The sequence below is a fragment of the Sapajus apella genome, unplaced genomic scaffold, assembly GCF_009761245.1.
Source record: "Sapajus apella isolate SASKATOON/1434 unplaced genomic scaffold, GSC_monkey_1.0 scaffold12, whole genome shotgun sequence".
Taxonomy (NCBI): Eukaryota; Metazoa; Chordata; class Mammalia; order Primates; family Cebidae; genus Sapajus; species Sapajus apella.
In genome coordinates this window covers 25318599-25345184 of record NW_022436952.1, presented here as the reverse complement: position 1 = coordinate 25345184, position 26586 = coordinate 25318599, and the positions used below count along the sequence as shown (strand labels likewise).

At 57.3% G+C, this 26586-nt stretch overlaps 4 protein-coding genes across 7 annotated transcripts in view; 3 read left to right on the top strand and 1 right to left on the bottom strand.

Moving 5' to 3' along the window:
• Positions 1-1992: 1992 nt before the first annotated feature.
• Positions 1993-20159, top strand: KDM6B (lysine demethylase 6B). Its single transcript, XM_032280418.1, is given in 25 exon segments — positions 1993-4101; positions 8931-9050; positions 9353-9496; positions 9592-9733; positions 9940-10038; positions 10146-10364; positions 10466-10559; positions 10646-10807; positions 10895-11077; positions 11164-11511; positions 11613-12710; positions 12713-13806; positions 13896-14022; positions 14147-14252; positions 15087-15292; positions 15397-15461; positions 15542-15616; positions 15721-15869; positions 16033-16147; positions 16232-16419; positions 16577-16718; positions 17058-17184; positions 17270-17440; positions 17558-19340; positions 19497-20159. Coding segments are annotated over 21 exon segments (4929 nt in total). The 5' UTR covers positions 1993-4101; positions 8931-9050; positions 9353-9496; positions 9592-9596; the 3' UTR covers positions 17582-19340; positions 19497-20159.
• Positions 18766-20164, top strand: TMEM88 (transmembrane protein 88). Its single transcript, XM_032280419.1, has 2 exons — positions 18766-19340; positions 19497-20164. The coding sequence occupies exons 1-2, from the start codon at positions 18921-18923 to the stop codon at positions 19764-19766; spliced, it is 690 nt and encodes a 229-aa protein (XP_032136310.1). The 5' UTR covers positions 18766-18920; the 3' UTR covers positions 19767-20164.
• The window catches only part of LOC116553182 (cytochrome b5 domain-containing protein 1), a 30564-nt gene continuing 23232 nt past the window's right edge, over positions 19255-26586 (top strand). For 2 of the 3 annotated variants that reach the window (XM_032280421.1, XM_032280422.1), the window contains exons 1-4: positions 19255-19340; positions 22011-22351; positions 22485-22561; positions 22694-22912. In XM_032280421.1, coding sequence (XP_032136312.1) covers positions 22192-22351; positions 22485-22561; positions 22694-22912 — 456 coding nt within the window. In that variant the 5' untranslated portion in view covers positions 19255-19340; positions 22011-22191. Of the gene's footprint in view, positions 19341-22010; positions 22352-22484; positions 22562-22693; positions 22913-23461; positions 26355-26586 lie in introns of those variants that run through there. The other variant, XM_032280420.1, reaches the window with a different exon arrangement.
• NAA38 (N-alpha-acetyltransferase 38, NatC auxiliary subunit) lies at positions 20730-21985 on the bottom strand. 2 transcript variants are annotated; one of them, XM_032280425.1, is made up of 3 exons: positions 21428-21981; positions 21060-21243; positions 20730-20888 (listed from the first exon to the last, which is right to left on the bottom strand). In XM_032280425.1, exons 1-3 carry the CDS (start codon positions 21506-21508, stop codon positions 20776-20778), a joined length of 378 nt encoding a protein of 125 aa, XP_032136316.1. In that variant the 5' UTR covers positions 21509-21981; the 3' UTR covers positions 20730-20775. The 2 variants fall into 2 exon arrangements, with proteins under 2 accessions (XP_032136316.1, XP_032136315.1); XM_032280424.1 differs by having other exon boundaries at positions 21060-21985.

The window sequence follows — 26586 nt, the reverse complement described above, 5'->3', positions numbered from 1 at the left end:
GGTGTGGCTGAAAGACTTTGCCCCTTTGCTTGGGCTGAGGGAGCCTTGGGTCACTTTTCCCTAGATTGGCACAGAAGAGCTTCTCCTCCAAGCCTCCGCCCCCATAGAAAGAGCTACCTAGCAGTCTTTTTACTTTCCCACCTGCTGCATGGCCAAGTGTCCTATTGCCCCCTTACCCAGATTAATTTGAAGTGGGAGTGGTTGCAAGACAGAAGAGCTGTGTGTAGTATGGGGGTTCACTACACACCGGCTTATCCCTAACGTCCCCTTAATGGCACACCCCTATCTACAAACAATGAAAGGAAAAGGGCCAAGAAACAGTATTAGGCTGGAAAGTCAGGGTCTTTATTGTGTGTATGCCGGTGAATCGGTCTGTAGCCTCTCACTAGGTGGAGGGGGACTCGGTTGCTTGCTCTGGCTGCTCTTCTCTACTAAGTTCTGGGGTTGGAGATGGTCTTGGAATAAATCAGCTTGTACTTTTATGGACCTTAGAGCTTGGGCTGTCAGATCAGACCTGTATTCTAATTCCAGCTCTGTCACTTAGTGGCTACTGGAACTTGGAAAGGTCACAACCTCTCTGAGCCTTGCATTTTTAATCTTGAACATTTAAATATCAATACCTACCTTGAAGGCCGCTGCCAGGAAAAAAATGAGATAATTTATGCAAGTCACTTAGCACAGTGCCTGGCACAGAATGAACACAGAATGAGTGCTTGTTGTTATGAAATACTTTTATTGTTAAATGGTGTTATTAGTTTATTATTATTCCTGTGAGCCTGCTCCAAACCAGCAGTGACCCTAGGAGTTTGTTAGGGGGGAGTGAATAGTTTGTGTTAATTTGGAGATTTGGGTTAGGGGGCTGGGGATTAGCTTTAACTGCTTTGTGCGTTTTATTTGATGAAGGCTTTAGGCAGATTTGTATTGCTTTCTTTAGGATTATTTTTTCCCCTCTTGGAGAAGAAATAGCTAAGACTATTCCGTGGGCCTTGAAAATAAAATAATTGTATTGTGGTTCTTGATTTTGAAGCAAGACCCCAGTCCCCTCCCATGTTGTTCTCTGGAGCCTTTCATTTTGCAGAGGGACTCCACAGTTTCTCTAGTGGGGACAAGGCTAGGCTTAGGGGTGTGTAAAAGGTTGGGGTGGGTGGGTGGAGAGAGACTAGTGCTGGGGGCTGGAGGGGGGCGGGTAGTTAAAGGAAGAGACCGGAAGGGAGGAGGAGGGAGCCTGCTGGTGGGGAGGGAGGGAGGGGAGGAGGAGGTGGAGGAGGAGGAGGAGGAGGAGGGAGGGGGTTGGGGAGAGCCTGCTACAGTTCTTTGTTTGACTCCGGGACTCAGGGACGGGGAGGAGGAGGGAGGGAGGCAGAGGCTGCAAGCGCCGGGGCAGGCCCAGGAGGCAGAGGAGGGACCGTCTCCCCCGCCCCCCCAGCCCCCACTCCCCCCCCCCTGCTGCTTCCCCCCCTCCCTACCCGGACTCCGGGGGCACCGCCGGGGGACAGACACCCAGCAGGTAACCCCGGCCTGGCTCGCCCTCCCCTCTCTGATTTTCCTCCACACCCTCCCGGATGACCCCTTTTCCCCTTCCGTCTCCCCATTTTCCCCCTGGCCTTGCCTCTTTTCCCTGGCCTTCCGTTTTCCATCGCCCCCACTTGGGCTTGTCGCCCGCTGGCCGCGCCGGCGTCTCGTGCAGCCTGATTCCCTTCTCTTCACCCAACAGCCTGTGTGCCCTAGGTCTGCCCAAGGCACCTTTTGGGGGCTCTGTCTGGCTGCTTCTTTGGGCTCTTGCTTTCCTTCCGATCTGTCCCCTGGGGGCGGAGGGAGTCCCTGCCTTTTCTTGCTCCCCCCCAGTTCCCCGCCCCCCCAGCTCTGGCCCCTTTTCTCCTTCTAGCAGTCTCTAGGGGTGGGGAGATAACCGGAATTTAGGGGGCCCCCTGGAGGGGCAAGGGGCTATGTGTGTAGGGTGGGGGTGGGGGGGCAGTTAGAGACCTGGCTCCCTCTCTGTTGTCCCTTTAAATGGCCCTCACATTTCTGGGGACTTGGGGGGGGGGAGGTGGCAAGCCGCCTGCCTGGGGGGCAGGGCCCTTGGTTCGTCCACACAATCAGGGGTGGTAATGATTTAAAGGGACAGCCTCGGTGTGGCCGCTGCCACCCTGTGCTGGCGGGAGGGGGAGCCGGCAAGCCATGTCTGGGGAGGCTTGGCTGGTGAGCAGGGCATTTAAGGCTGAGTCTGTTGCGGGGCCTGCCAGGTCTGGGACAGTGCTGCGGCTGGGAAGGTGCAAGGAGGGGTGACAGCCTGCCTGGGGGGTACACAGCCTGGGCTTTCTCCAGGGCCCCACCTTTGGGTACATGACTCCTTGGCCAAGAATCCTTGAGTCCAAACTATGGAGCCTGTCGGCCACCAGGTGGGGGACCACCAGCTGGTCTGCAGGTCAGTGGCCTGGCCTGGGCACTTTGGAGCTGGCACTTAAGCTTCCCCTTTTGTTGTTTGGCTCTGTGCACAAGAAAGCCCCAGCCCCTCCCCCAACCCAGCTCCCCCTTCCCGTCCACATGCCCCCCTCACACATACACACACACACACACACACACACACACACACACAAACACACACACCCCAGCTGTTGGACAGATGAATTACAGCCTCCGGCTTGGGGCCAAGGCTGGTGAGTGATTAAAGCTCTGGGGCTGGCCCTTTAAATGGCTGTTAGCCCCTCCCCCACTCTGTTGTCCAGACACCCCTCACACACGCCTCTGACCCCCTTGGCCTGTCCTAACGTCGGCCCACTAGGCTAGCCCTTCCCAAGTCCCTTCCCCTAGCACAACCACAAAACACAGATGCTAGACTATAGATACTCCCTGCTCCCAGGTTGTGAGCCTCCCTGTCCTGGAGAGTTCCAACCTCAAGTTCCCTTCCCCAGAGGAAGGGCCTGGCCTGCCTGACCTCACCCACCTACAGCTGACCACTACCCTGGCCCAGGGAGGGGACCTTGGTGGGTCAGAAATAGCACCTCCCTGGGGGCAGTGTCATCAGCAGCCACAGAAGCTTGCAGAACATTGCATCATGGAGACTGGGGGCTAGAGGCCTGAGTCTCTGGGGCAGGGGGAAGGATGGGGGCTGGAGGGCCAAGGAATATAGAGATTAGATTAGGAGCCCAAGTGTTAGGGTCCATAAGGGCAGAGAACTATGACTAAGGGAGCAGAAAACAGGTTCCTGAGGAGCGAGTCTGAGGTGAGGGGCCACTTAACTCTGACCCCTGGATGGACACCTGATTCTTGGCCTTGGACTTACACTAAAAGACCTAGCTTCTTGTCTCTGAGGGTTGGGAAGGGAGCGGGCCTCTATCACCTTCTTAGGCCACATAAGAGGAAGGAGGTGATGGGGAAACAGGATATTGCCTTGGCGGTGGCAGGGAGGGGAGGCTTGCAGCAGAGGCTACTTCCAGGCTCAGGCCCAGAGTCATAGTTCTTGCAGGGGAGGATGGCCCCTCCCTGTTGGTCCCGTTCATCTAGTCTGGCTACCTGTGCTGCTAGCCAAGACCTGCCTGCACCCGCCTAGGGGAACAGGAGGGGGCAGAGTCCAGAGGGTGGGGTTGACTGTCTCCTGTCTTGATAACGTTGGAGAGGATACAGAGCTGAAGGAAGCAGGTCTGCATGTCCTGGTGCTAGAACTCAGGCTGGCTTGGGTATAGATGATAGGGCAGCTGGGGTAACTCTGGGGCCAGGGAGTCTCAGCAGGAGGGTCCTGTCAGAAGAGGGATCAGGGGTTGGGTATCTGCTGTAGACTTACTCACAGGCCATACCAGCCTGCTTCCCGAAGGGGAAGGTTGGATGACCAGTTTGGGGATGGCTTTTTCTGGTTGCCACGGAAACAGATTCTCCTATCCTATCTGACCACCAGAGCCAGGTTTCTCCTTACTGAGGGGGCAGGAAGCCCAGGGAAATTCTCCAGCCTGGGAGACCCCACCTCTAATTGACTTTTTTCTTTTAGGTTCCCCCCAGGGCAACATGCCAGCCCCGTAGCACTACCCACCCCACCCACCGTGGTCTGTTGTACCCCACTGCTGGGGTGCTGGTTCCAATGAGACAGGGCACACCAAACTCCATCTGGTAAGTCCTGTCTGAGTGACCCTCTCTCCCCAGCAGTCTAACTGTATCACATGGTTGGAGTTGCTTGGTATGATCTGGATCATGCCCACTCTTCAGAATGGTCTAGTCCAATTCTGAGCACCTCACCATGTTGTGCTTGAGTGGTTCAGCCCTCCTGGTTTATGGACCTCCCTTCTATCTCCTATAAATGGTTCAGCCCTATACTTCACCAGCCTCTCCACTACTACCAAAAAATCTTCTCCCCACTATCTCCCCAGTGCTACAACTCAGTTGCTTATTGAATGAAAATGGAGTTTGCAAGCTGAAAGTGGGATATGAGTTACCCTGGAGGAATTTTTTCTTGGGAGGAGAAGGGCTTTGCCTCTATAAGAGTTGTTGAACACCCTGGCTTTTGGAGGGTGTTCAGAAATTGATTTGGGGAGATACTGGAGATCACCACCAGCCACAGCAATCTTGGCATTTCACCTTTCCTTCCAGATCTCTTTAGGTCCCATTCTCTTCCCACTGCACTATAGCATTTGCCCCCATACCTATGTCTTAACCTCTTCTGCTTACGTCTCTCCTCTCAGTTCTCTGCCTGAAGCCCTGCTTTATTTCCCATTCCTTTGTTGGAGAAAATGGAAGATAATCCCTAAGTCAGGGGCTTAAGTTTTCTGTGTGTTGTTCTTCCCCATTACATATTGGGCTTCTTGAGTGGAACTGTTTTCTTCTATGTATCTCGCTATTTTGCATGATGTTTTGCACATTGGGTGCGTGGTGGATTTGTGTTGAATAATGTTAACTGAATGAGCTTCATTACCAAGAACCTATGATTTCTGAGATCTGCTGCACAGCCTCCTACCTTCTTCTCTAGAGAACATGAGGAGGGTAACATGGGTAGAGCTGAGAGGAAGGCTGACCAGGAGATGGTCTGTGAGGATAAAACTAAAAGAGGGAGAGTAGGACAGAGCCAATACAGAAGAGTGGTAAGAATGTGGCTCAGGAAAGAAGCCTAGCTTTCATTCTTCACTTGCAGAATGATTTGGCCAAGTCACCTAGCCTCTCTGGGTCTCAATTTCCTTATCTGTAAAATTGGGTAATCAAAGTACCTTCTGTGTCAGGTTTTGGGGAAGGGTGAAAAGAAAAATGCTTGTAAAATGCTTAATGCAGTGCCTGGAATGTAATAAATATTCACGAAATGCTAGCAATTATCATCACAGTAGCAGCCACAGGGAACTGTGAGAATAAACAGGGCTGTCAAGGGATGGGACAGAACTTGATTGAAGGTGGACGGACCTCCAAATACTTGATTCGAAACAGAATGATCACTGATCCAGCAAGACGTGAGGAGCGTAGCCAGGAGTCAGGAGGGTGGGCCTGCTCCAGTGTCGCCCCGACTCTGTTCAGTAACATGAAGGCAAACACAGAAGGGCATGTGCAGAGGCACACGTGATCACGCTAGTGATGCAGAGGCAGACCCAGACAAAAGACCGAGACAGGAGCTAGGCAGACACACAGACAGAGACAGCCCCGCGGAGTCATGTAGACAGGGATAATGACAGGAACGCGTCAGACACAGGCACAGAGGGAGACAAGATGAACAGATATGCAGGTGCACACGGAGACAGACACCGGGACCCACGCACAGCCGACCGTGTCAGACAGACTGGTGAACACAGCGCCCAGTCAGAGGCAGACACAAGGCCTGCAGTGACACACAGCGGGCCGGGGCCGGCACCGTCACTCCTTGGTGGGGGGCGGGGAGGGGCCGGCAGCCGGGGAAAAGCTGGGGAAGGGAATCCCGGGCGGGCGGCCTGCCCGGGTGGCTGAGTCACAGCGGAGCCTCAGCCGGCGGCCCTCCCCTCCGCCTCCCCCTCCCCCAGGTAAGAAGCGAGCTTGTAACCCCTCGCTTCCACCGGGAGTGATGAGGACAGGCAGGGAGCGGGTTGCGACGAGGGTCCCGGACCGCCCCACACCGGCGCGCACGCTGCGTGCCCGCTGACTGCCTGCTCGGTAAAACCCTATCTGCGGGCTCTTATCTCTGGCCGTCACGTGAGTTTGCGTGCGCACTTCAGGCCTCTTACCACGCGTCCCGCGCGGCTCCGGCGCTGCGCAGAGGGGTTCGTCGGCTCAAGCCCAGAGAGAGTTAAATGGGTGTGATTGATGGAGTGGTTCTCTCTTGGGGCTCCCGCGGGTGCTGGGGGGTCGGTTAAAGTCCCGAGTCCAGGGCCCGGATGGAGGGGGCGGAGCTGTGCTTTGCCGGGAGTGCCCGGATGGGGAGGGCGTGGCCTCGGCGGGAGCGGAATTAACCCTTTCAGAGCGGCTGGCTCCCGAGGTTGTGGGTAGGGTCGGAAGAAGCTGGAATGTCTGCCCCAGAAGTATAATAGACCTCGCAGCCTGGCTCTGACCGCGTGCGATTAGCTCTCGCCTGTCTTGGAGGAGTCTGTGGGTTTCAGTCTTTGTGGCTGTTGGTGGTCCCCTCCCCTTGGTTAGTATACTAGGACACCGGGAGTCAGGAGGGCTATTCTTGCCCCACAGCGAGAGTGGAGGTGAGAGTGGAGCGCGAGCCAGTGGCGGCTGGGGAACAGGTGCGAACGCCGCGTTGGGGCTGCCCGGCGCAGGGGGGGGGGGCATCGTGGGGGAAGACGAGAGGGGAAATTCCGCGGGACCGGTGGTGAGCCGGTGTGTGGGCTGAGGAGTTGTGTCTGCCTCTGACTGTGTGTCTGTGTGTGTTCAGGGAGGCGGGGGCTGAGTCAGTGGGAAGAGGGGAAGGTTTTCTGGGTGACTCACGCTCCCTCACCCCAAGCCTGAATCAGACCCCGAGGGAGGGCTCTGAACGGGGGGCGAGAGTCAAGCGCCTGTGTCCCGGGTTCGGACAAGGATCCGAGGGGGCTGGTGAGAATGAGTGTGTGTTTAGTGTACAGGAAGTTTTGTCTCCAAGTGAGGGCTTTGTATTCTTGGGTGCCGGCTTTGTGGATAAAGGTGGAAGAACAGGGGGCTGGAGGGACCGCACTCACTCGCTTAGGGAAAGCTGAGTCAGTTCCCCGTGGGAAAGGGGAAGTGGCAGAGGGGAAGTGTCATCATCGCAGAAGGGGAAGCTGCGTTTCCTGGTAACTGGCAGCGCTCTCGGGACCACTTCCCAAGCAGGGATCTGCCCCTCTGTTGTCTGGTTCCCCCGGCTCCCCGTCCACGTCTGGTCCCTGGGTCTCCTCCCCGCCTCTGCCTTGGTACTCGGGTGGGGGCAGTCAGCCAGGGCTCTACTTGACCCCAGTTCAGCGCTGTACCGGACTTGGTTACTGACAGAAAGGCTGCTGCCTTTGGTAAGGAGAGGGTTCTGACAGTAACTCCACGTCAATCGCGGAGAGGGTCCGCGTGGCCCAAGCGCCCACCAGGGTTCGGCGGAGAGTCGCACGCAGGGCCCTATAGGGTCCAAGCGCTTCCATGCAAACAAACGACCTTGCTCCTGGGGGAAGGAAGGCTCTTTTCGCCAGAAACCCGTCTGCCCCTGTGGGCTGGGTGGAAATTTCCCCACAGCGCAGACTTCTCTCAGCAAAGGCGAACTTTCCAGCCGCCCCCAGCCCCTCGTCGCGCACTCTCCCCCGGCTTCCTGCCCGGCGCTCGCTCCAGCTGGAGCGCTGGCCCCGCCCCCGCCGCTTTGTACTCGACACTCGCCTCTCGCTGCTCTTTGTACTCTAGACTCTCAATGGACCGATCCCGGGAGCGAAGCCGGCTCCCTACCTGCGGGGACGCCGGGTAGGCGCGGAGACTCAGCTCCAGAGAGGCGAGAAGGAAGAACTGGGGCTAATGGGAAGGTGTCCAGGAGAGGGGAGCGTAGTGCCAGTCGGGGGTCCAGCCGGCGCCGTTGCAAAGGGTTGGGGGGGGCGTGAAGGAGGAAGTGAAACGGGTTCTGGGTTCTTTAAGGGAGTGGGCGGTGAGAGTGGGACAAGGGTGATGTCACTGCCTGTCGGGCCCCGCCCTCCTCCCTCCCCCCGGACCCCCCCCCCCCCCCGGCCCCGTACATTTACACACACCGCTTCCGCTGCGCAAGTAGCCACGTCACGGGCAACCCCCGAAATCCCCCCCTCCCTTGGGGGGCGGGGGCCACGTGGGCCGTGGGGAACCGCGTGGCCCCGGCGGGGAAGGGCAGAGAGGATACGCGAGCCACGAGAGAGGGGCCACTTGGGACCGCGGTGCCTGACTTCTCGGAAGTTGGGGGACTAAAGGGAGTTTGATTTTGGGGGTCGGTCGGCATTGAAGACCCAGAAAGCCAGGGGAAGTAGAGGAGCTGGAGGAACTGGGTATGAGACTGGGGGCTTGACCAAGGTTTGGGTCGGGGTCAGGCATTGGGGGTGGAGCGCCCTGCTAGCGCCGCGGACGGGTCTGGGTGCTGTGGAAGTCGCCGTGGCTGGCCAGCCCTAAGCAGTTCTTAGGGGCGCTGGGGTGAGGAGGTCAGTCACTGGGCAAGGTGAAGTGAGGAAGGGGAGGGATGTCTGTTTTGCATTCCGCATCCATCTGCTGTCCGTCGGTCTTGTGATGGCCGGCGCGGGGCGACTCGAGCGGCCTGGCCGTGACCACCGGGCTCTGGGTGCGTGAGGCTTGCGGGTAGCGCCAGCCCACACGCGGGCCGAGCGTGCGACTCACCGCCCTCATCCGCACGCGTCTTGTCCTGGCGTCCTGGCTGCCTTCTGGCCCTGCCGGCCAGAGTGTCAGATCCTAGATGGTGACCCTAGGTAGGAGCCGTGGGGTCACATCGGGGTCACCCGGGGCTAAGCCCGTCTGACCGGCTCCGGCGCCCTTCCTCCCCCAGCCTCGGCTGCTGGGCTCACCTCGCTCCCATTGGTTCCGGCCAGGCTGTTACTGAGGCGGAGACACGGGTGATGATTGGCTTTCTGGGGAGAGAGGAAGTCCTGTGATTGGCCAGATCTCTGGAGCTCGCCGACGCGGTGAGAGGACGCTCCCACGGAGGCCGGGTAAGCGGCCGCTGCGTTGCGGGGTGGCCTGGTGACTCCGGACTGGAAGCCTGGTAGCGCAGCCACCCCGTCCCTCCCACCGGCCTTTTGGTTCCCTGCCACACACATCCCAGCTCCCAGCCACACTCCTGGGCCTGTAGGGGCTGGTTGGATCGGGTGGGCCTCCCCTTGGGGAAAGCCAAGGCCGGGCCTTTTGCACAAATGACAGATTGGTGAATGCCACAGTCCGCTCAGCCCAGCCACTGGGCCTTAACTATGTGCTGGCTAGCTTGTCTCACTCCTTTTCCTCCTTCTGTCTGTAGAATTGGCTGTGAAAGGACCCAGGCAGCCATCTGGGGGTAGCGGGCACTCTTTATCAGAGCGGCTGGAGCCGGACCATCGTCCCAGAGAGCTGGGGCAGGGGGCCGTGCCCGATCTCCAGGGCTCCTGGGGCCACTGCTGACCTGGTAAGGGAAGATCTGGGGTCAAGCTGGCTGGGTGTACACTGGCAGCTCTGGTTTTGCCCTCAGTGAGAGCATAATTTTTTTTATGCCCAACTCAGGCTGGATGCATCGGGCAGTGGACCCTCCAGGGGCCCGCGCTGCACGGGAAGCCTTTGCCCTTGGGGGCCTGAGCTGTGCTGGGGCCTGGAGCTCCTGCCCGCCCCATCCCCCTCCTCGTAGCGCATGGCTGCCTGGAGGCAGGTGAGAACTTGGGGCCCTCTGTCTCCAGGCATATCTCTTTCCATTTCTGTACCCTTCAATCTGTGTCATTCTCCATGGGTTCCTGTCATTTTGTGGGCTTCTGTGTAGTCCTCAGATGCTTTTTCTTATTCTCTCAGCCCCCTTCTGCCTAGGTAGGACAAGACTGCTCCTTCTTGCTGTATATAATAGACTCCTTCTCTTTCCAGATGCTCAGCCAGCATTGGGCAGCCCCCGCTTCCTGCACCCCTACCCCCTTCACATGGCAGTAGTTCTGGGCACCCCAACAAACCATATTATGCCCCAGGGTGAGTGGACATTTGAAGGTTCTTGGGGTGGGAGGTAAGACCAGGGGCTTGAAAGAGTCCTCTCAAGCCCGACCCCCACCCCCACCCCCACCCCTTCTGCTCTGTAGGGTGCCCACTCCAAGACCCCTCCATGGGAAGCTGGAATCCCTGCATGGCTGTGTGCAGGCACTGCTCCGGGAGCCAGCCCAGCCAGGGCTGTGGGAACAGCTTGGGCAACTATACGAGTCAGAGCATGACAGTGAAGAGGCCGCACGTTGCTACCACAGTGCCCTTCGATACGGAGGAAGCTTCGCCGAGCTGGGGCCCCGCATTGGCCGACTGCAGCAGGTAGGATGAGGTAGGGCATGGGGGACAGGACTGTACAACTGTGCCTCTGGCTTAGTGCCCCACCTGATGTCTGCCCCTGTCCCGTGTCCCCCCCCCCCCCGGCCCAGCTCTGGAACTTTCATACTGGCTCCTGCCAGCACCGAGCCAAGGTCCTACCCCCCCTGGAGCAAGTGTGGAATTTGCTGCACCTTGAGGTGAGGCTGGCGCTGAATGAGTTAGGGAGGAGGGCCAGGCTGTCCCTGCACCCGTGCCATTTTCTCTTCCCTCTTTTTGTTCTCAGCACAAGCGGAACTATGGAGCCAAGCGGGGAGGTCCCCCAGTGAAGCGAGCTGCCGAACCCCCGGTGGTGCAGCCTGTGCCTCCTGCAGCACTCTCAGGCCCCTCAGGGGAGGAGGGCCTCAGCCCTGGAGGCAAGCGAAGGAGAGGCTGCAACTCTGAACAGGTGTGGGTATATCGGGCCAGCAGGCAGTGAGGAGGGAGGACTTAGGCTGCCTAAGGAATGGGGTTCTCACACCTTTTTCTCTCCTAGACTGGCCTTCCCCCAGGGCTGCCACTGCCTCCACCACCATTACCACCACCACCGCCACCACCACCCCTGCCTGGCCTGGCCACCAGCCCCCCATTTCAGCTAACCAAGCCAGGGCTATGGAGTACCCTGCATGGAGATGCCTGGGGCCCAGAGCGCAAGGGTTCAGCTCCCCCAGAGCGCCAGGTGAGCCCCTGCCTGTTGCCTTTCACCTCTCAACTGCAAATCCCATGCTCTCTGTTCCTCATCCTGCATCCCTGTTTATCTCCTAGGAGCAGCGGCACTCGCTGCCTCACCCATATCCATACCCAGCTCCAGCATACACTGCACACCCCCCTGGCCACCGGATGGTCCCGGCTGCACCCCCAGGCCCGGGCCCCCGCCCCCCAGGAGCAGAGAGCCATGGCTGCCTGCCTGCCACCCGTCCCCCCGGAAGTGACCTTAGAGAGAGCAGAGTTCAGAGGTCGCGGATGGACTCCAGCGTTTCACCAGCAGCAACCACCGCCTGCGTGCCTTACGCCCCTTCCCGGCCCCCTGGCCTCCCCGGCACCACCACCACCAGCAGCAGTAGCAGCAGCAGCAACACCGGTCTCCGGGGCATGGAGCCGAACCCAGGCATTGTGAGTGACAACTTTGACAACTTCGGGTGGAGGGGTGATGGGTGGAGCTCGTCTTGAGGTGGCCCGAGCTGTGCTCCAACCACCCCCTTCTACACTTGCAGCCCGGCGCTGACCATTACCAAACGCCCACGCTGGAAGTCACTCACCAGAGCCGCCTGGGGCCCTCGGCACACAGCAGTCGGAAACCGTTCTTGGGGGCTCCAGCTGCCACTCCCCACCTATCCCTGCCACCTGGACCTTCCTCACCCCCTCCACCACCCTGTCCCCGCCTCTTACGCCCCCCACCACCCCCTGCCTGGTTAAAGGGTGCGGCCTGCCGGGCAGCTCGAGAGGACAGAGAGATCTTAGAGGAGCTCTTCTTTGGGACTGAGGGACCCCCCCGACCTGCCCCACCACCTCTCCCCCACCGCGAGGGCTTCTTGGGGCCTCTGGCCTCCCGCTTTTCTGTGGGCACTCAGGATTCTCACACCCCTTCCACTCCCCCAACCCCAACCACCAGCAGTAGCAGCAGCAACAACGGCAGCCACAGCAGCAGCCCTGCTGGGCCTGTGTCCTTTCCCCCACCACCCTATCTGGCCAGAAGTATGGACCCCCTTCCCCGGCCTCCCAGCCCAGCACAGAGCCCCCAGGACCCACCTCTTGCACCCCTGACTCTTGCCCTGCCTCCAGCCCCTCCTTCCTCCTGCCACCAAAATACCTCAGGAAGCTTCAGGCGCCCGGAGAGCCCCCGGCCCAGGGTCTCCTTCCCAAAGACCCCCGAGGTGGGGCCGGGGCCACCCCCAGGTCCCCTGAGTAAAGCCCCCCAGCCTGTGCCGCCTGGGGTTGGGGAACTGCCTGCCCGAGGCCCGCGACTTTTTGATTTTCCCCCCACCCCGCTGGAGGACCAGTTTGAGGAGCCAGCCGAATTCAAGATCTTACCTGATGGGCTGGCCAACATCATGAAGATGCTGGATGAATCTATTCGCAAGGAGGAGGAACAGCAACAACAGGAAGCAGGCGTGGCCCCCCCGCCCCCTCTGAAGGAGCCCTTTGCCTCTCTGCAGCCTCCATTTCCCACCGACACAGCCCCCACCACCACTGCTCCTGCCGCCCCTGCTGCCGCCACCACCACCACCACCACCACCACGGCCACCCAGGAAGAGGAGAAGAAGCCACCACCAGCCCTACCGCCACCACCGCCTCTAGCCAAGTTCCCCCCCACCCCCCCCAGCCACAGCCACCCCCACCCCCACCCCCACCCGCCAGCCCGGCCAGCCTGCTCAAATCCTTGGCCTCTGTGCTGGAGGGACAAAAGTACTGTTATCGGGGGACTGGAGCAGCTGTTTCCACCCGGCCTGGGCCCCTGCCCACCACTCAGTATTCCCCTGGCCCCCCATCAGGTGCTACCGCCCCACCGCCCACCTCAGCGGCCCCTAGCGCCCAGGGCTCCCCACAGCCCTCCGCTTCCTCGTCATCTCAGTTCTCTACCTCAGGCGGGCCCTGGGCCCGGGAGCGCAGGGTGGGCGAAGAGCCAGCCCCGGGCCCCACGACCCCCACCCAGCCACCCCCACCCCTGCCTCTGCCCCCTGCTCGCTCTGAGTCTGAGGTGCTAGAAGAGATCAGTCGGGCTTGTGAGACCCTTGTGGAGCGGGTGGGCCGGAGTGCCACTGACCCAGCAGACCCAGTGGACACAGCAGACCCAACGGACAGTGGGATTGAGCGACTACTGCCTCCCACCCAGGCCAAGGAGGAGGGTGGCGGGGTGACAGCAGCAGTGGTGTCAGGCAGCTGTAAGCGGCGACAGAAGGAGCACCAGAAGGAGCATAGGCGGCACAGGCGGGCCTGTAAGGACAGTGTAGGTCGGCGGCCCCGTGAGGGCAGGGCAAAGGCCAAGGCCAAAGCCCCCAAAGAAAAGAGCCGCCGGGTGCTGGGGAACCTGGACCTGCAGAGTGAGGAGATCCAGGGTCGTGAGAAGTCCCGGCCCGATCTTGGCGGGGCCTCCAAGGCCAAGCCACCCACAGCTCCAGCCCCTCCACCAGCTCCTGCACCTCCTGCCCAGCCCACACCCCCATCAGCCCCTGTCCCTGGAAAGAAGGCTCGGGAGGAAGCTCCAGGGCCACCAGGTGTCAGCCGGGCTGACATGCTGAAGCTGCGCTCACTTAGTGAGGGGCCCCCCAAGGAGCTGAAGATCCGGCTCATCAAGGTAGAGAGTGGTGACAAAGAGACCTTTATCGCCTCTGAGGTGGAAGAGCGGCGGCTGCGTATGGCAGACCTTACCATCAGCCACTGTGCTGCTGATGTTGTGCGTGCCAGCAAGTGAGTTGGCTGCCTGCTTGGCCTGGGGATAGGCTTCTTTCCCCCCATCACCCTGATGTTCCTGTCTTCATCCCACTGTCCTCCCACAGGAATGCCAAGGTGAAAGGGAAGTTTCGAGAGTCCTACCTTTCCCCTGCCCAGTCTGTGAAACCGAAGATCAACACTGAGGAGAAGCTGCCCCGGGAAAAACTCAACCCCCCTACACCTAGTATCTATGTATGTGTGCCACTTGTACTCAGAACCACCCCTACCAGTGGGTTCTAAGACAGTGCTGGGGACAGCTGGGGTGCTCTGAGCCTGGGCCAGGGCTCTGACCCCAGCTCTTCTGGTCATGTCTCAGCTGGAGAGCAAACGGGATGCTTTCTCACCAGTCCTGCTGCAGTTCTGTACAGACCCTCGAAATCCCATCACAGTGATCCGGGGCCTGGCGGGCTCCCTGCGGCTCAGTGAGTATGGGAGGCAGAGTGTCAGGGAGGGCTACAAGGGTCTGGGGAATGTGGGATCCTCTGAGAAGTCCCACACCAGAAGACCCACAGTGGCTATCAGGAGTCCTCTGAGTGATGAGTCGGTTGGCCTTGGGCTCTTCTCCTATCTGTCTGTCTATCCCCAGCATTTGGCAAGGGAGAAGGGGCCATAGTGAGGGCCCTAGTCATTTCTGAATTTTTTGGTGATTAAGGATGAGAAGAATACAGATTTTAGAATACCCCTTAAGACATGATTTTGGGGCTCTCTCTCTTTCAGTCTTTTATTGCGCAAAATTCCAAACACAGAAAATTAGAGGAAACTGTATAGAAATATAAAGGTCAATCTTGTCTCCTTTATACCTGTATACCTCCCTTCTCCACACTGAGTTATTTAAAGCGCATTTCAGGTTTTCACTTGACTGAATCTTTAATTGGGTCCAGTGGTATCTCAAAGCAGCTGCTGTTTTGACTAGAAAGATTCCAAATGGGGAAAAAGAGAACCCAACATTCATTGAGCACCTAGTATGTGCCAGGTGCGGTGCATATGGCCACGTGTACACCTGAGGACACTGGTCGAGGGGCTGAGTCCTTGAGCAGCTGCAGGAGAAAGAGGGCTGGTGAGGATGCAGATAGAAGCTAGCACTCCCAGTTTCCTGTGGGGCCAGGGTTTCTGCCTATTCCTCCTGGGCTGAGCTTTGCTAAGCCTAGGACCACCCTGTCAGAGGCCAGAGGAGGAGGAAAGGGAAAGGGTCTGTCAGGTCCTTGGTCCCTATCTTCTGCCTCTGCCCCGACGCCCTACTTGGCCCTCCCTTGCAGACTTGGGCCTATTCTCCACCAAGACACTGGTGGAGGCGAGTGGCGAGCACACCGTGGAGGTCCGCACGCAGGTGCAGCAGCCCTCAGATGAGAACTGGGACCTAACAGGCACTCGACAGATCTGGCCCTGCGAGAGCTCCCGTTCCCACACCACCATTGCCAAGTACGCACAGTATCAGGCTTCATCCTTCCAGGAGTCTCTGCAGGTGAGAGGAGAACGTGGCACGAGGCAGGTCCTGGGACTGGGGGTGCGGTGGGAGGGCTCTTGGAAGGTCTCTGACCCAGGCCTGCCGACCCTCTGGCTGAGCAGGAGGAGAAGGAGAGTGAGGATGAGGAGTCAGAGGAGCCGGACAGCACCACAGGAACCCCTCCTAGGTACGGTACCGGTGTGTCCCTTCCCTTCCTGCCTCCTTCCCCTCCCTCTGCTCTCCTAAAACCTGTGCTCTTTGCCCCAGCGGCAGCGCACCAGACCCGAAGAACCATCACATCATCAAGTTTGGCACCAACATCGACCTGTCTGATGCCAAGCGGTCAGTGGGGCTGAGGCTAGCAAAGCTGGGGCAGGAATGCTGCTGGGACCTCGCGGCAGGGGCGGGGTGGAGCCTCTGACTCTCGTCGCACTTTCGCACCGCAGGTGGAAGCCCCAGCTGCAGGAGTTGCTGAAGCTGCCCGCCTTCATGCGGGTAACATCCACGGGCAACATGCTGAGCCACGTGGGCCACACCATCCTGGGCATGAACACGGTGCAGCTGTATATGAAGGTGCCCGGCAGCCGAACGCCAGGTGCGCTCCACGCCTGGGCGCGCCGTTTCGGGAAGCGCAAGAGGAGGGGTTGGCGGCGGCGCTCAGCCGTCAGCCAATGAGGGCAGAGGGCGGGGCTGGCGGGGCTGGCGGGGATTGCAGCTCTGACCGGGCCAGCCATGCCGTTCTCTGTCGACCCCTGCAGGCCACCAAGAGAATAACAACTTCTGCTCCGTCAACATCAACATTGGCCCAGGTGACTGCGAGTGGTTCGCGGTGCACGAGCACTACTGGGAGACCATCAGCGCCTTCTGTGACCGGTGCGTGCTGTCCCACGCAAGTCAGTCTGCCGCGTCCCCGCCCTTGGTCCCCAGTTCCCACCTGACCTTGTGGCCACCTCGCAGGCACGGCGTGGACTACTTGACGGGTTCCTGGTGGCCAATCCTGGATGATCTCTATGCATCCAATATCCCTGTGTACCGCTTTGTGCAGCGCCCTGGAGATCTCGTGTGGATTAATGCGGGGACTGTGCACTGGGTGCAGGCCACCGGCTGGTGCAACAACATTGCCTGGAACGTGGGGCCCCTCACCGGTGAGAGGGTGGGGCAGGTGTTGGCGGGGTGTGGGGCCTCAGCGGCAAGGGGCTGTGAGGAGGGGCTTGGAGAGCCGCCAGCAGGGAGGGAAAGGGCTTGGGCCTAGGTATCTGGGGGCTGTGTGAGAGTCCTATTGTGATCGCCTCTGGCCCGCAGCCTATCAGTACCAGCTGGCCCTGGAACGATATGAGTGGAACGAGGTGAAGAACGTCAAATCCATCGTGCCCATGATCCACGTGTCATGGAACGTGGCTCGCACGGTCAAAATCAGCGACCCTGACTTGTTCAAGATGATCAAGTGAGGACCCTGAGTGGGAGCCCATCTCCACCTACCCGATCCCTGTTCTAGTTCTTCCTGTCTGACTGCGCCCCATTCTTCACCTCTCTCCATCCGTGTCTGCCTGTGCCTCAAGCGTTACTATGCTGGGAAAGCTACCTAGGTCCCTGGTCTTGACCTTTCCTAGTTGTCCAAATAGACAAAAGCCACAGGAAATCTCACCTATGACAGATGCCCAGGACAGAGGATGGGACCTGGACATGAAGCGGGGAGGGCCCTGGAGCTGCCCCTCTGCCCCTGCTCCAGCCCTGCCCCAGCCCTCCCTGCCGGTGGCCTCAATACAACCCCATTGTTCCCCAGATTCTGCCTGCTCCAGTCCATGAAGCACTGTCAGGTCCAACGTGAGAGCCTGGTGCGGGCAGGGAAGAAAATCGCTTACCAGGGCCGGGTCAAGGACGAACCAGCCTACTACTGCAACGAGTGCGATGTGAGTGGGCTGGCTCTCCTGCGCCCCCTGAGTGTGTCCACAGTGGCCCTCCCTCCTCCTGACTGCCCCCTCCTCCCTGCCCCAGGTGGAGGTGTTTAACATCCTGTTCGTGACAAGTGAGAACGGCAGCCGCAACACGTACCTGGTACACTGCGAGGGCTGTGCCCGGCGCCGCAGCGCGGGCCTCCAGGGCGTGGTGGTGCTGGAGCAGTACCGCACGGAGGAGCTGGCGCAGGCCTATGACGCTTTCACGCTGGTGAGGGCCCCGCGGGTGCGCGGTCAGCGGAGGAGGGCACTGGGGCAGGCTGCAGGGACGGGCTTCAGGGGCTTGGCCGTGCCTGCCTCTGAGCCACTGCCGGCTTTGTCCCCACAGGCCCCCGCCAGCACGTCGCGATGAGGCCAGATGCCCCGCCCGCCCGCCTGCCGGCCCTCGCAGGGCGCCGCGGGGCCACCAGCACACGCCTAGGCTGGACCTGGGTCCCGCCTCTGGCCGGGAAGGGGGTCGGGCCCAGCCCTTCCACCCCATTGGCAGCTCCCCTCACTTAATTTATTAAGAAAAACATTTTTTTTTTTAGCAAATATGAGGAAAAAAGGAAAAAAAATGGGAGACGGGGGAGGGGGCTAGCAGCCCCTCGCCCACCAGCCCCTCCCCTCACCGACTTTGGCCTTTTTAGCAACAGACACAAGGACCAGGCTCCGGCGGCGGCGGGGGTCACATACGGGTTCCCTCACCCTGCCAGCCGCCCGCCCGCCCGGCGCAGATGCACGCGGCTCGTGTATGTACATAGACGTTACGGCAGCCGAGGTTTTTAATGAGATTCTTTCTATGGGCTTTACCCCTCCCCCAGAACCTCCTTTTTTACTTCCAATGCTAGCTGTGACCCCTGTACATGTCTCTTTATTCACTTGGTTTATGATTTGTAATTTTTGTTCTTTTTTGTTTTTGGTTTTTAATTTATAACAGTCCCACTCACCTCTATTTATTCATTTTTGGGAAAACCCGACCTCCCACACCCCCAAGCCATCCTGCCCGCCCCTCCGGGGACCGCCCACCGCCGGGCTCTCCCTGCGCCCGTGTGTGTCCGGGCCCGGCCCGACCGTCTCCACCCGTCCGTCCGCGGCTCCAGCCGGGTTCTCATGGTGCTCAAACCCGCTCCCCTCCCCTGTGTCCTGCACTTTCTCGGACCAGTCCCCCCACTCCTGACCCGACCCCAACCCCGCCTGAGGGTGAGCGACTCCTGTACTGTAGGGGAAGAAGTGGGAACTGAAATGGTATTTTGTAAAAAAAAAATAAATAAAATAAAAAAATTTAAAGGTTTTAAAGAAAACTATGAGGAAAAGGAACCCCGTCCTTCCCGGTCCCGGCCAACTTTAAAAACACAGACCTTCACCCCCACCCCCTTTTGTTTTTAAGTGTGAAACAACCCAGGGCCAGGGCCTCACTGGGGCAGGGACACCCCGGGGTGAGTTTCTCTGGGGCTTTATTTTCGTTTTGTTGGTGGTTTTTTGTCCACGCTGGGGCTGCGGAGGGATGGGGGGTTTACAGTCCCGCACCCTCGCACTGCACTGTCTCTCTGCCCTAGGGGCAGAGGGGTCTTCCCAACCCTACCCCTATTTTCAGTGATTTTTGTGTGAGAATATTAATATTAAAAATAAAAGCAGAAAAAAAATCCTGTTTCGCTAACGTGCTGGTTGATAGCAGGGAGAGTACCGGGAGGGCTGCAAGACCGTGATTGATGGGGAGGACTGCGCAGACCCTGGCAAGGGCGAGCCCCTCCCCGGAGGTGCCTGTGGAATGTCCAGGGCTCTGGTCCGCTCCTCAGGATGGGGGGTGCCTAATCCTACAGCCGCATTCCAGGATAAGGGGGGTGGGGAGAGGCTGGGCCGGGGGAGGGGCAGGAAAGAGGACTATAAGGCAGCGGCCCAGGCGGGCGGGATACAGGCAGGCCATGGCGGATGTCCCCGGGGCACAGCGAACGGTTCCCGGCGGCCCAGAGCCCCGGGACCCCCTGGACTGCTGGGCCTGCGCTGTGCTTGTAACAGCCCAGAATCTGCTGGTGGCTGCCTTCAATCTTCTCCTGTTGGCGCTGGTGCTAGGGACCATCTTGCTACCCGCTGTCACCATGCTGGGCTTCGGCTTCCTCTGCCACTCTCAGGTAAGCGTGCGCCCCGGGGTGTGAGTGTTGGGTGTTGGTGTGTGGTGATGCTGGCGGTGGGGTTTATGGGCCACAACTTCAACCCGCTTGGGCTGTTTCCACCCCGTGCACAGTTATGACCCAGTCGGCTTGGGCCTGACTCCTCTTCTCCCACAGTTCCTGCGCTCCCAGGCACCCCCTTGCACCGCGCACCTGCGGGACCCCGGTTTCACGGCCCTTCTGGTCACCGGATTCCTGCTCCTCGTGCCGCTGCTCGTGCTTGCTCTGGCCAGCTACCGCCGCCTCTGCCTGCGCCTCCGCCTAGCTGATTGCCTCGTGCCCTACAGCCGAGCCCTTTATCGGCGTCGGCGCGCCTCGCAGCCGAGGCAAACCCGGGCTTCACCAGGGTCCCAGGCCCTTCCCACATCAGGAAAGGTCTGGGTCTAATTATCCCCGAGTCAAGAAGAACCCTGACGGCTGCCTTCCCTCTTATTCGGCCTAAGGACTGGAAGCCCCGCATCTTCCGACCTGCCCTGCCCCCACCCCTGCCTGATCGGAGTCCTAACATCCCTTTGGGAACAGCTGCATCAGTTGACCCAGTGCTGATGAAAGCCCCTACATCCCGGAAAACCCCCTTTCCCTCCATTACCCACTTCTAAATCCTCAACTTCTGGGCTGGACCCTGCACACCTCCCCTTCAGCCCTGTCGTGAATGGGACCACAATCTCATGCCCTCCTTTTATGGGGCAGCTCCTCCGGTATTTCTGGGGCTGGGAGGCGGGGCCGGAGGGGAAGGAGTGTCCACGCATCAATAAAGATTTAACGAACGTGCTCTGCGAACAGAAGGGTGGCACAAGTACAATCATCCCTGCCCTGTGCCGAGGAACAGGAAACATGTGCCAGGGCTGCAAATGCGCAGAGAGGTGCATCATTCAGCCCCCTGGCCTTATCGCTTTTGTCCCTTCTTCCTGGCCAGACCTCAGAGATTTGTCCCTGACCCCAGGCATCTCCCCATCAATAGAGAGGAGGGGGCCCAGCCTCGGACGCCTGCCCTGCTCCCCTTGGGGACCTGAGCCCGTTCTCTGACCCCAGCTTAGAGGAACTCGGTGTTGCCAGGCCGGGGCGGGAAACAATGGGCCTTCCGGAGCAGGATGACACCCCCTCCCACCACAATTCTGGAGCAGCAGCGTGGGAGGGAAGACGCAGAGGCCCACCCTGGGGCCTGTTGGTCTGTCATTCAGCCCTGTCCCCCATCTCTACCTCTGAACCTGAGAGAACCTTTGGCACCCCTGGACAACCCGGTTGGGAGAGGAGGGTTGAGTGCTCCCGACTTCAGATGAAGCCTTTCCTCTAGGGGTGAGGTGTGCTATCCCTGCCCTGCCATCCCAGGTACACACAGACACAGGCCCATTCGGTCATAAGTTTAATGAAGTCTGAAAGGTGTATGCGATCGTGGTCAGAGATACGGAGGCCCGGTCAGGCTCTCCCTCTGCACCTCAATGGAAACAATGTGGTGTCCGGGTACCATGGCCAGGCCCAGCACACGGGGCTCCCCGGCAGAGAAGGAATCTGGAAAGAAGGATCAGAGCATCAGGGACACAGGCCAGAATCAGTCCCGCCCCTCTGAGCCACGAAAACGGGTCCCAGAAAACAAGGGGTGCAGCCAGGCCCTGCAGGGGAAATGCCTTGCGTAAGGTTCCGCCACATTCCCAAAAGGGTGTGCATTCCCCAGGCACTGACCCGAAGGCTTGAGGAACTCCTGCGCCGAGCCCAGGATGACATTGCAGTCGCGATCAGTGCAGAGGAAGCAGCCAACCAATGTGCGTCCATCTGTCATGCGAATGCGCATAGTCTTGTTGAGCAGCGCCTCTAGCTGCTGCCGGGCGCGCGCAGCCGCCGAGTCCTCGCGCTCTCCGTCCGAATCCTGCGCGGGGTGGAACAAGCGCTCAGACCGCACAACCCCGGCTGCCCGCCCGAGGAACCACAGCTCCCGGCAGCCCGCAGGGCACTCACACAAAGCCCAGAGGCTGCCGGGAGCTGCAGTTCCCCACACCCTCCATCTTGCTGCTCGACTGCCCCTCAGTCCCAGAATCAGAGCCCTTGCTAACCCCGGCGCTGGAGCTGCTTTGACGCCGACTGCAACAGCCATTCTCTTCTCGTAGCAGCATGGTCGGTCCAGCTCCAGCCATTTGCCCGGAGGCCTCCTCTGGGCCTTTCAGCTTCCTAAGCACCTTTCAGGTTGAGTGGTCCGAGATCTCGCGAGCGCTCCCGATCCCTTTCCTTTCGCGAGATCACCTTTTCTCCCACTCCTAGTCTCCTCGGCAACTGCAGAGATCTCGCGAGCTTCTCCTACCTCCCTAGTGCTGTGGCTCACTGAAACGTACTACGCCGGATGTCTTCAGATATCGCGAGACCTTTACCTCAGTTTCTTATCCTTTAGAAACTCTGGAATTTAGCAAGAATACATTCTTTCATACTGCTTCCTCCCTTATTTTTGTGTCTCAGGGAGATAGTCTGTACTAAATCTCCCACATAACCCAGGCCACTGAATTAAAACGGAGCATATTCGTTTTCCGCGCCTTCCCCGCTCCCCACCGCAGGCTTCAGTTCCTGAAAGCGGCGAAACTCAATTACTTGATTTTTCTATGCCCGATGCGGGACTCACACTACGTTTCCCGTGAACACTTGCAGTCCCAGCTCCGTCCCGGTGTTTAATCTCAGTGGACGGTGGCCGGGAAAGGACAATGGTTTCCATGTCAGCGGATAAACGCGCTCCCCTTGGCTCCCGGACGCGACGGAGGTCGCAGTAGTGCGTGCGTGCTGAGGAGCAAAGGAGTAACCAAGGGAGCCAGTGACCGACAGAGCAAGAGCCATGCCGCGCCGGGGCCTGGTGGCTGGGCCAGATTTAGAGTATTTTCAGCGTCGCTATTTCACGCCGGCGGAGGTGGCCCAACATAACAGGCCCGAAGACCTCTGGGTGTCTTACCTGGGACGCGTGTACGACCTAACGCCATTGGCACAGGAATATAAGGGTAAGGGCCACACGTTGGGCTGCGGCCGGAGTGTGTGTGTGTGTGTGTGTGTGTGTGTGTGTGCGCGCGCGCTTGCTTGCTTGCTTGCCTGGTTCTTGAAGGGCTGGCATTGACAGTGGCTGCTCTTTCCCAGGGAACTTGCTGCTGAAACCCATCGTGGAAGTTGCGGGCCAGGACATCAGTCACTGGTTTGATCCAAAGACCAGAGACGTGAGTTCTGCTGGAATCTGGGGTTGTGAGTAGAGGCAATGGAGAGCGGGAATGGGGAGGAAAAGCGGAGGCTAGCTAGATCCTTAAATAGGATCTGGCTTCAACCCCCTTGCCCCAAACCCTCCTTTAAAGATCCGCAAGCACATAGATCCGCTGACCGGCTGCCTGAGGTATTGCACCCCGCGGGGCCGCTTTGTGCACGTTCCGCCTCAGCTGCCCTGTTCGGACTGGGCCAACGATTTTGGGAAGCCCTGGTGGCAGAGGTCGTATTATGAGGTGGGGCGGCTGTCTGCCAAGAGCCGGAGCATCCGCATCATTAACACGCTCACGTCGCAGGAGCACACACTGGAGGTGAGAACTGGTGTTGGGGGGGGGAGGGCAGGTTAGAGGGAACAGGAATCCCAGCAAATCTTGAGGCCGATCTTCAGGCTATCAGTTTTTCCATAACCGGTGGGAGCTATATTTTCTGTCCTTTACATTGAGGCTACTGAGGAAAGCACAGCACCTAGGTCCCCAGTGTTGGGAATTCTAGGAGTATCTGGGTCACAAGGGGACAAGAGACTCCTTTATAAGCCCGGGACAGCAGTTCATGCATCTCAGTGATGGTGGTCCTTCGAAGCTCTTATATGCTGTTGGACAGCATTTCAACTTTCTTATTAATCTATTGCATGGATATAGTGAGGGGACATTTGACCCTTTATGGCCATGGGTTATTTAGAATTGGCTGCCATTCAGATCTGTAGGGTCTTGTTCATTGCATGCTGGAGTTTCAGCTTTTTTCTTTTTCTGGGGCTGTAGAGTGCCTGAAGCTGCTCTCTGCCAAGAGAGGTACTCTGATCCTAGTGTGTGTGTATATACTCCATCCAGAATTCTGGGAGTGGGTGCTTCTGTGTTCTCCAGGTGGGGGTTCTGGAGTCAATATGGGAAATCCTACACCGCTATCTCCCCTATAATGCACATGCTGCCAGCTACACGTGGAAATATGAAGGGAAGAACCTGAACATGGATTTTACCCTGGAAGAGAATGGGATCCGGGATGAGGAAGAAGAATTTGACTATCTCAATATGGACAGTACACTTCACACACCTGCAATACTTCTGTACTTCAATGATGATCTCACAGAGCTGTAGGAAAGGAGACGTACACTCATGTAGACTTAAGACATATTTTGAGTTTGGCTTTTTCTGTGCCTTGAGGAAAAGTGGTGGGGCCGAGGGCTGCCTGGACCTAGCTATCCATTCCTCTCTAGAAACTAGCCTGTGCCCTTCCGAAATGTAAAGGCCCTATTCCCTGCCTTCATTACAATTTGCTCTGAGAAAATTAGGGAGAATGCTAGAAGTGAATTAATCTTTGGGAATGATAGAGGAAGATCAAGTGTCTTGGTTTAGGGAGATGTAGAAAATGATAGAGTTCAGGCAGAACTGTTTGAGAGTTGAGAGTAGTTCTACAAAGGTGAGAGATGGAAGAACTTTTTTGGCAATGATGGAAATGAGATGTCTGCAGGAAGATGGGATTTATAAAAACAGGAATAGGAAATGTTTATCATTGACCATACAAAGCTGGCTTATCTTACTTGTAGAACAGTATTTGGCAGCTGAAACCCAAGGGAAAGAAAGGAAGTGAATCATTATCAGGCAATTCAGTCTAGATATTATGCTAGGTACTTCACACACACACTTTTTTTTTCCCCTCAAAGAGAAGGGGTCTTTCCCTGTCACCCAGGCTGGAGTACAGTGGCAGAATCATGGCTTACTGCAGCCTCGAACTCCTGGGCACCTGATTCTTGGGCAAGTGATCCTCCCACCTCTGCCTTGAGTAGCTGGGACTACAGGCACCTGCCACAATGCCTGGCTATTTTTTTTTTATTTTTTGTAGACATAGGGTCTCACTCTGTTGCCCAGGCTGGTCTCAAACTCCTGGCCTCAAGTGATACTCCTGCCTCAGCTCCCAAATAGCCTCTTCAAGAAAATGACCCCAGAAGGTGGATACCACTACTATTTTACAGATAAGTCTTTTGAAACTTAGAAAAGTTTAATAGCTCAAAGGCACACTAGTTAGAAACTACTAGAGCCAGGATGCAAATTCAAGTCTGCCCGACTCCAAAGTCTATGTTCTTTGATATAAAGGGACCATCTGAATGTCTAATCTCATGTTAATATTTGTAACCACTTCTCTCAGAGCAAGTATTTGGGGTGTGGCTTTGTCCTAGGCTCCTTGCACAACAGGAAACTGTGAGCCTATTGAATAGTTAGCAGTTAATGTCTCTGGAAGGGGGTTGCAGAGTTTTCCTGTGGCAAAGAGGAGGCAAGGAAGGTTAAGTGTCAGCTAAGCAATAACTATTGGGGCTACTTCCTTGTTAATCTCATACCCCAAATTTCTCTTCTGACTTTTCTGGGGCAAAGAGGTGGGTATTTACCAAATTGAGGGAAAAATACAGTGGGGAAAAGGCCAGCAAATTAGTGGAGAGGGAGAAAAAGGAGGCAGTTTGCCACTTGGAGAAGATGAGGAAGACAGGGTTGCAAGATGGTGACTCCAGAAGAGGGACCTTGAAAGGGGTAATGTAAAGTTAAGTCAGGAAACTCTTGGGGACCAAAAAAGAACCACTATGGGGGTAAATGGCTAGATTTGGTCTCCTTCAACTTAAGGAGGGGAGGAGATTTGAGAATAACAGGTGAACTTCCTGGCAGCAGCAAGCAAAAAAATCAAGAAGAATTTAGTGTGTCTTCCTGCCAGCGGGCACCAGGGCCTAGCACAGGAGAAGGTGGCCCCTGTGAGATACTGGGTGAGCTGTCTAGGTGTTCTCTGAGGGGCTATGAGAGGCATGAACAAAGGTGGAAACATTGCTGTTGGCTTCAGCAGTATCTGAATTTACTGTGACATGGAGGGTTTAAATCTAACCCCATGGAATGCAGGAGTCCGTGAATTATCTAAATCGATCATTTTGATCTTTAATCAGCTCTGCAATTACGTGTACCTTGTTTGCTCAATTAAACCCTGAACTATTTGAGAATGGAACTATGCTGTTCCTCTAGTGCAAGCCTGAGGGCCTGTCCTGTGCCTATGGGATGTTCTCATTCTGCCAAAACCTGTTCCTCTTCCAAAGACTCCTACTTCAGTACCTCTTGCCAGAAACACATCCCTTTCCTCACACAACCAGTCACTCATCAAGTACATTCTGTCTCCTGATATCTCTGGAACCCATCTTTCTCCAAATTACCATCACTTCTTGTCCAGACTGTTGTGGAAACTTCCTAACCTGTTCTCCCATGTCCACTTCTGCCTTCCATGCTGCAATGAGAGTCAGCCAAAAAAAAGAAACCTAAATATCTAACTTTCCTTAGCTTTTTCAGTGGCTTCCACCTGCTTTTGGAATAAAGTCCCAAATTAAAAGGCCTTGTATAATTCAGGCTCATCTCATAACACCCCTCTTTGTCCTCTAGGGCCCGGACACACTGGCTCTCAGTTCATTAAACGTCTTGCCTCAGAGCCCTCACGCACTGTCCTCTCTGCTTGCAATACTCTTCCTTTCACCTTCCACCTAGCTGATCCTAAATATTCCTTCTTCGGGGAGGCCTTTTCAGATTTCTTGGTAGGTCAAGACTTTCTGTTAAATCGGTTAGTACCATGCATTTTACCAAGTTTTTGTTACATTTGTAAAATTATGGATGTAATTGGCTGGCTGCACTGCTAGATTGTAAGCTCATGAGGGCAGAGATCTTGCTCACATCTTGCTCAGTGCTATATTCTCACTGCTGAGCACACGCTGCTCAATAAATTTTGAATTAACTCAAATGTTAAGTAAACTCATCTGTCTATAACTAGTGGGGGAGATGTTGTGCCCTACTAGGCAAGGAAGGACCAATAGGATGTCTGGTTCCTGTGCCATAGTCTCTACCACAGGATTCTCTTTCCTTGCTTCCCCTATATCCAAAACCAAAAATTATTCCATAGAGGGTCTCTGGTCGAGCATGGTGGCTCATGCCTACAATCCCAGCACTTTGGGAGGCTGAGGCAGGCCGATCAC

Bases quoted from the DNA above. Each gene is read 5' to 3' on its own strand.
- NAA38 (XM_032280424.1), bottom strand. From the start codon at position 21,468: ATGGCTGTTGCAGTCGGCGTCAAAGCAGCTCCAGCGCCGGGGTTAGCA. The intron at 20,889-21,059 runs GTCAGTGCCTGG...CCTTCTTTCCAG, and splicing joins GGAGTTCCTCAAGCCTTCGG to ATTCCTTCTCTGCCGGGGAG.
- TMEM88 (XM_032280419.1), top strand. From the start codon at position 18,921: ATGGGGAGGACTGCGCAGACCCTGGCAAGGGCGAGCCCCTCCCCGGAG. The intron at 19,341-19,496 runs GTAAGCGTGCGC...CTTCTCCCACAG, and splicing joins GCTTCCTCTGCCACTCTCAG to TTCCTGCGCTCCCAGGCACC.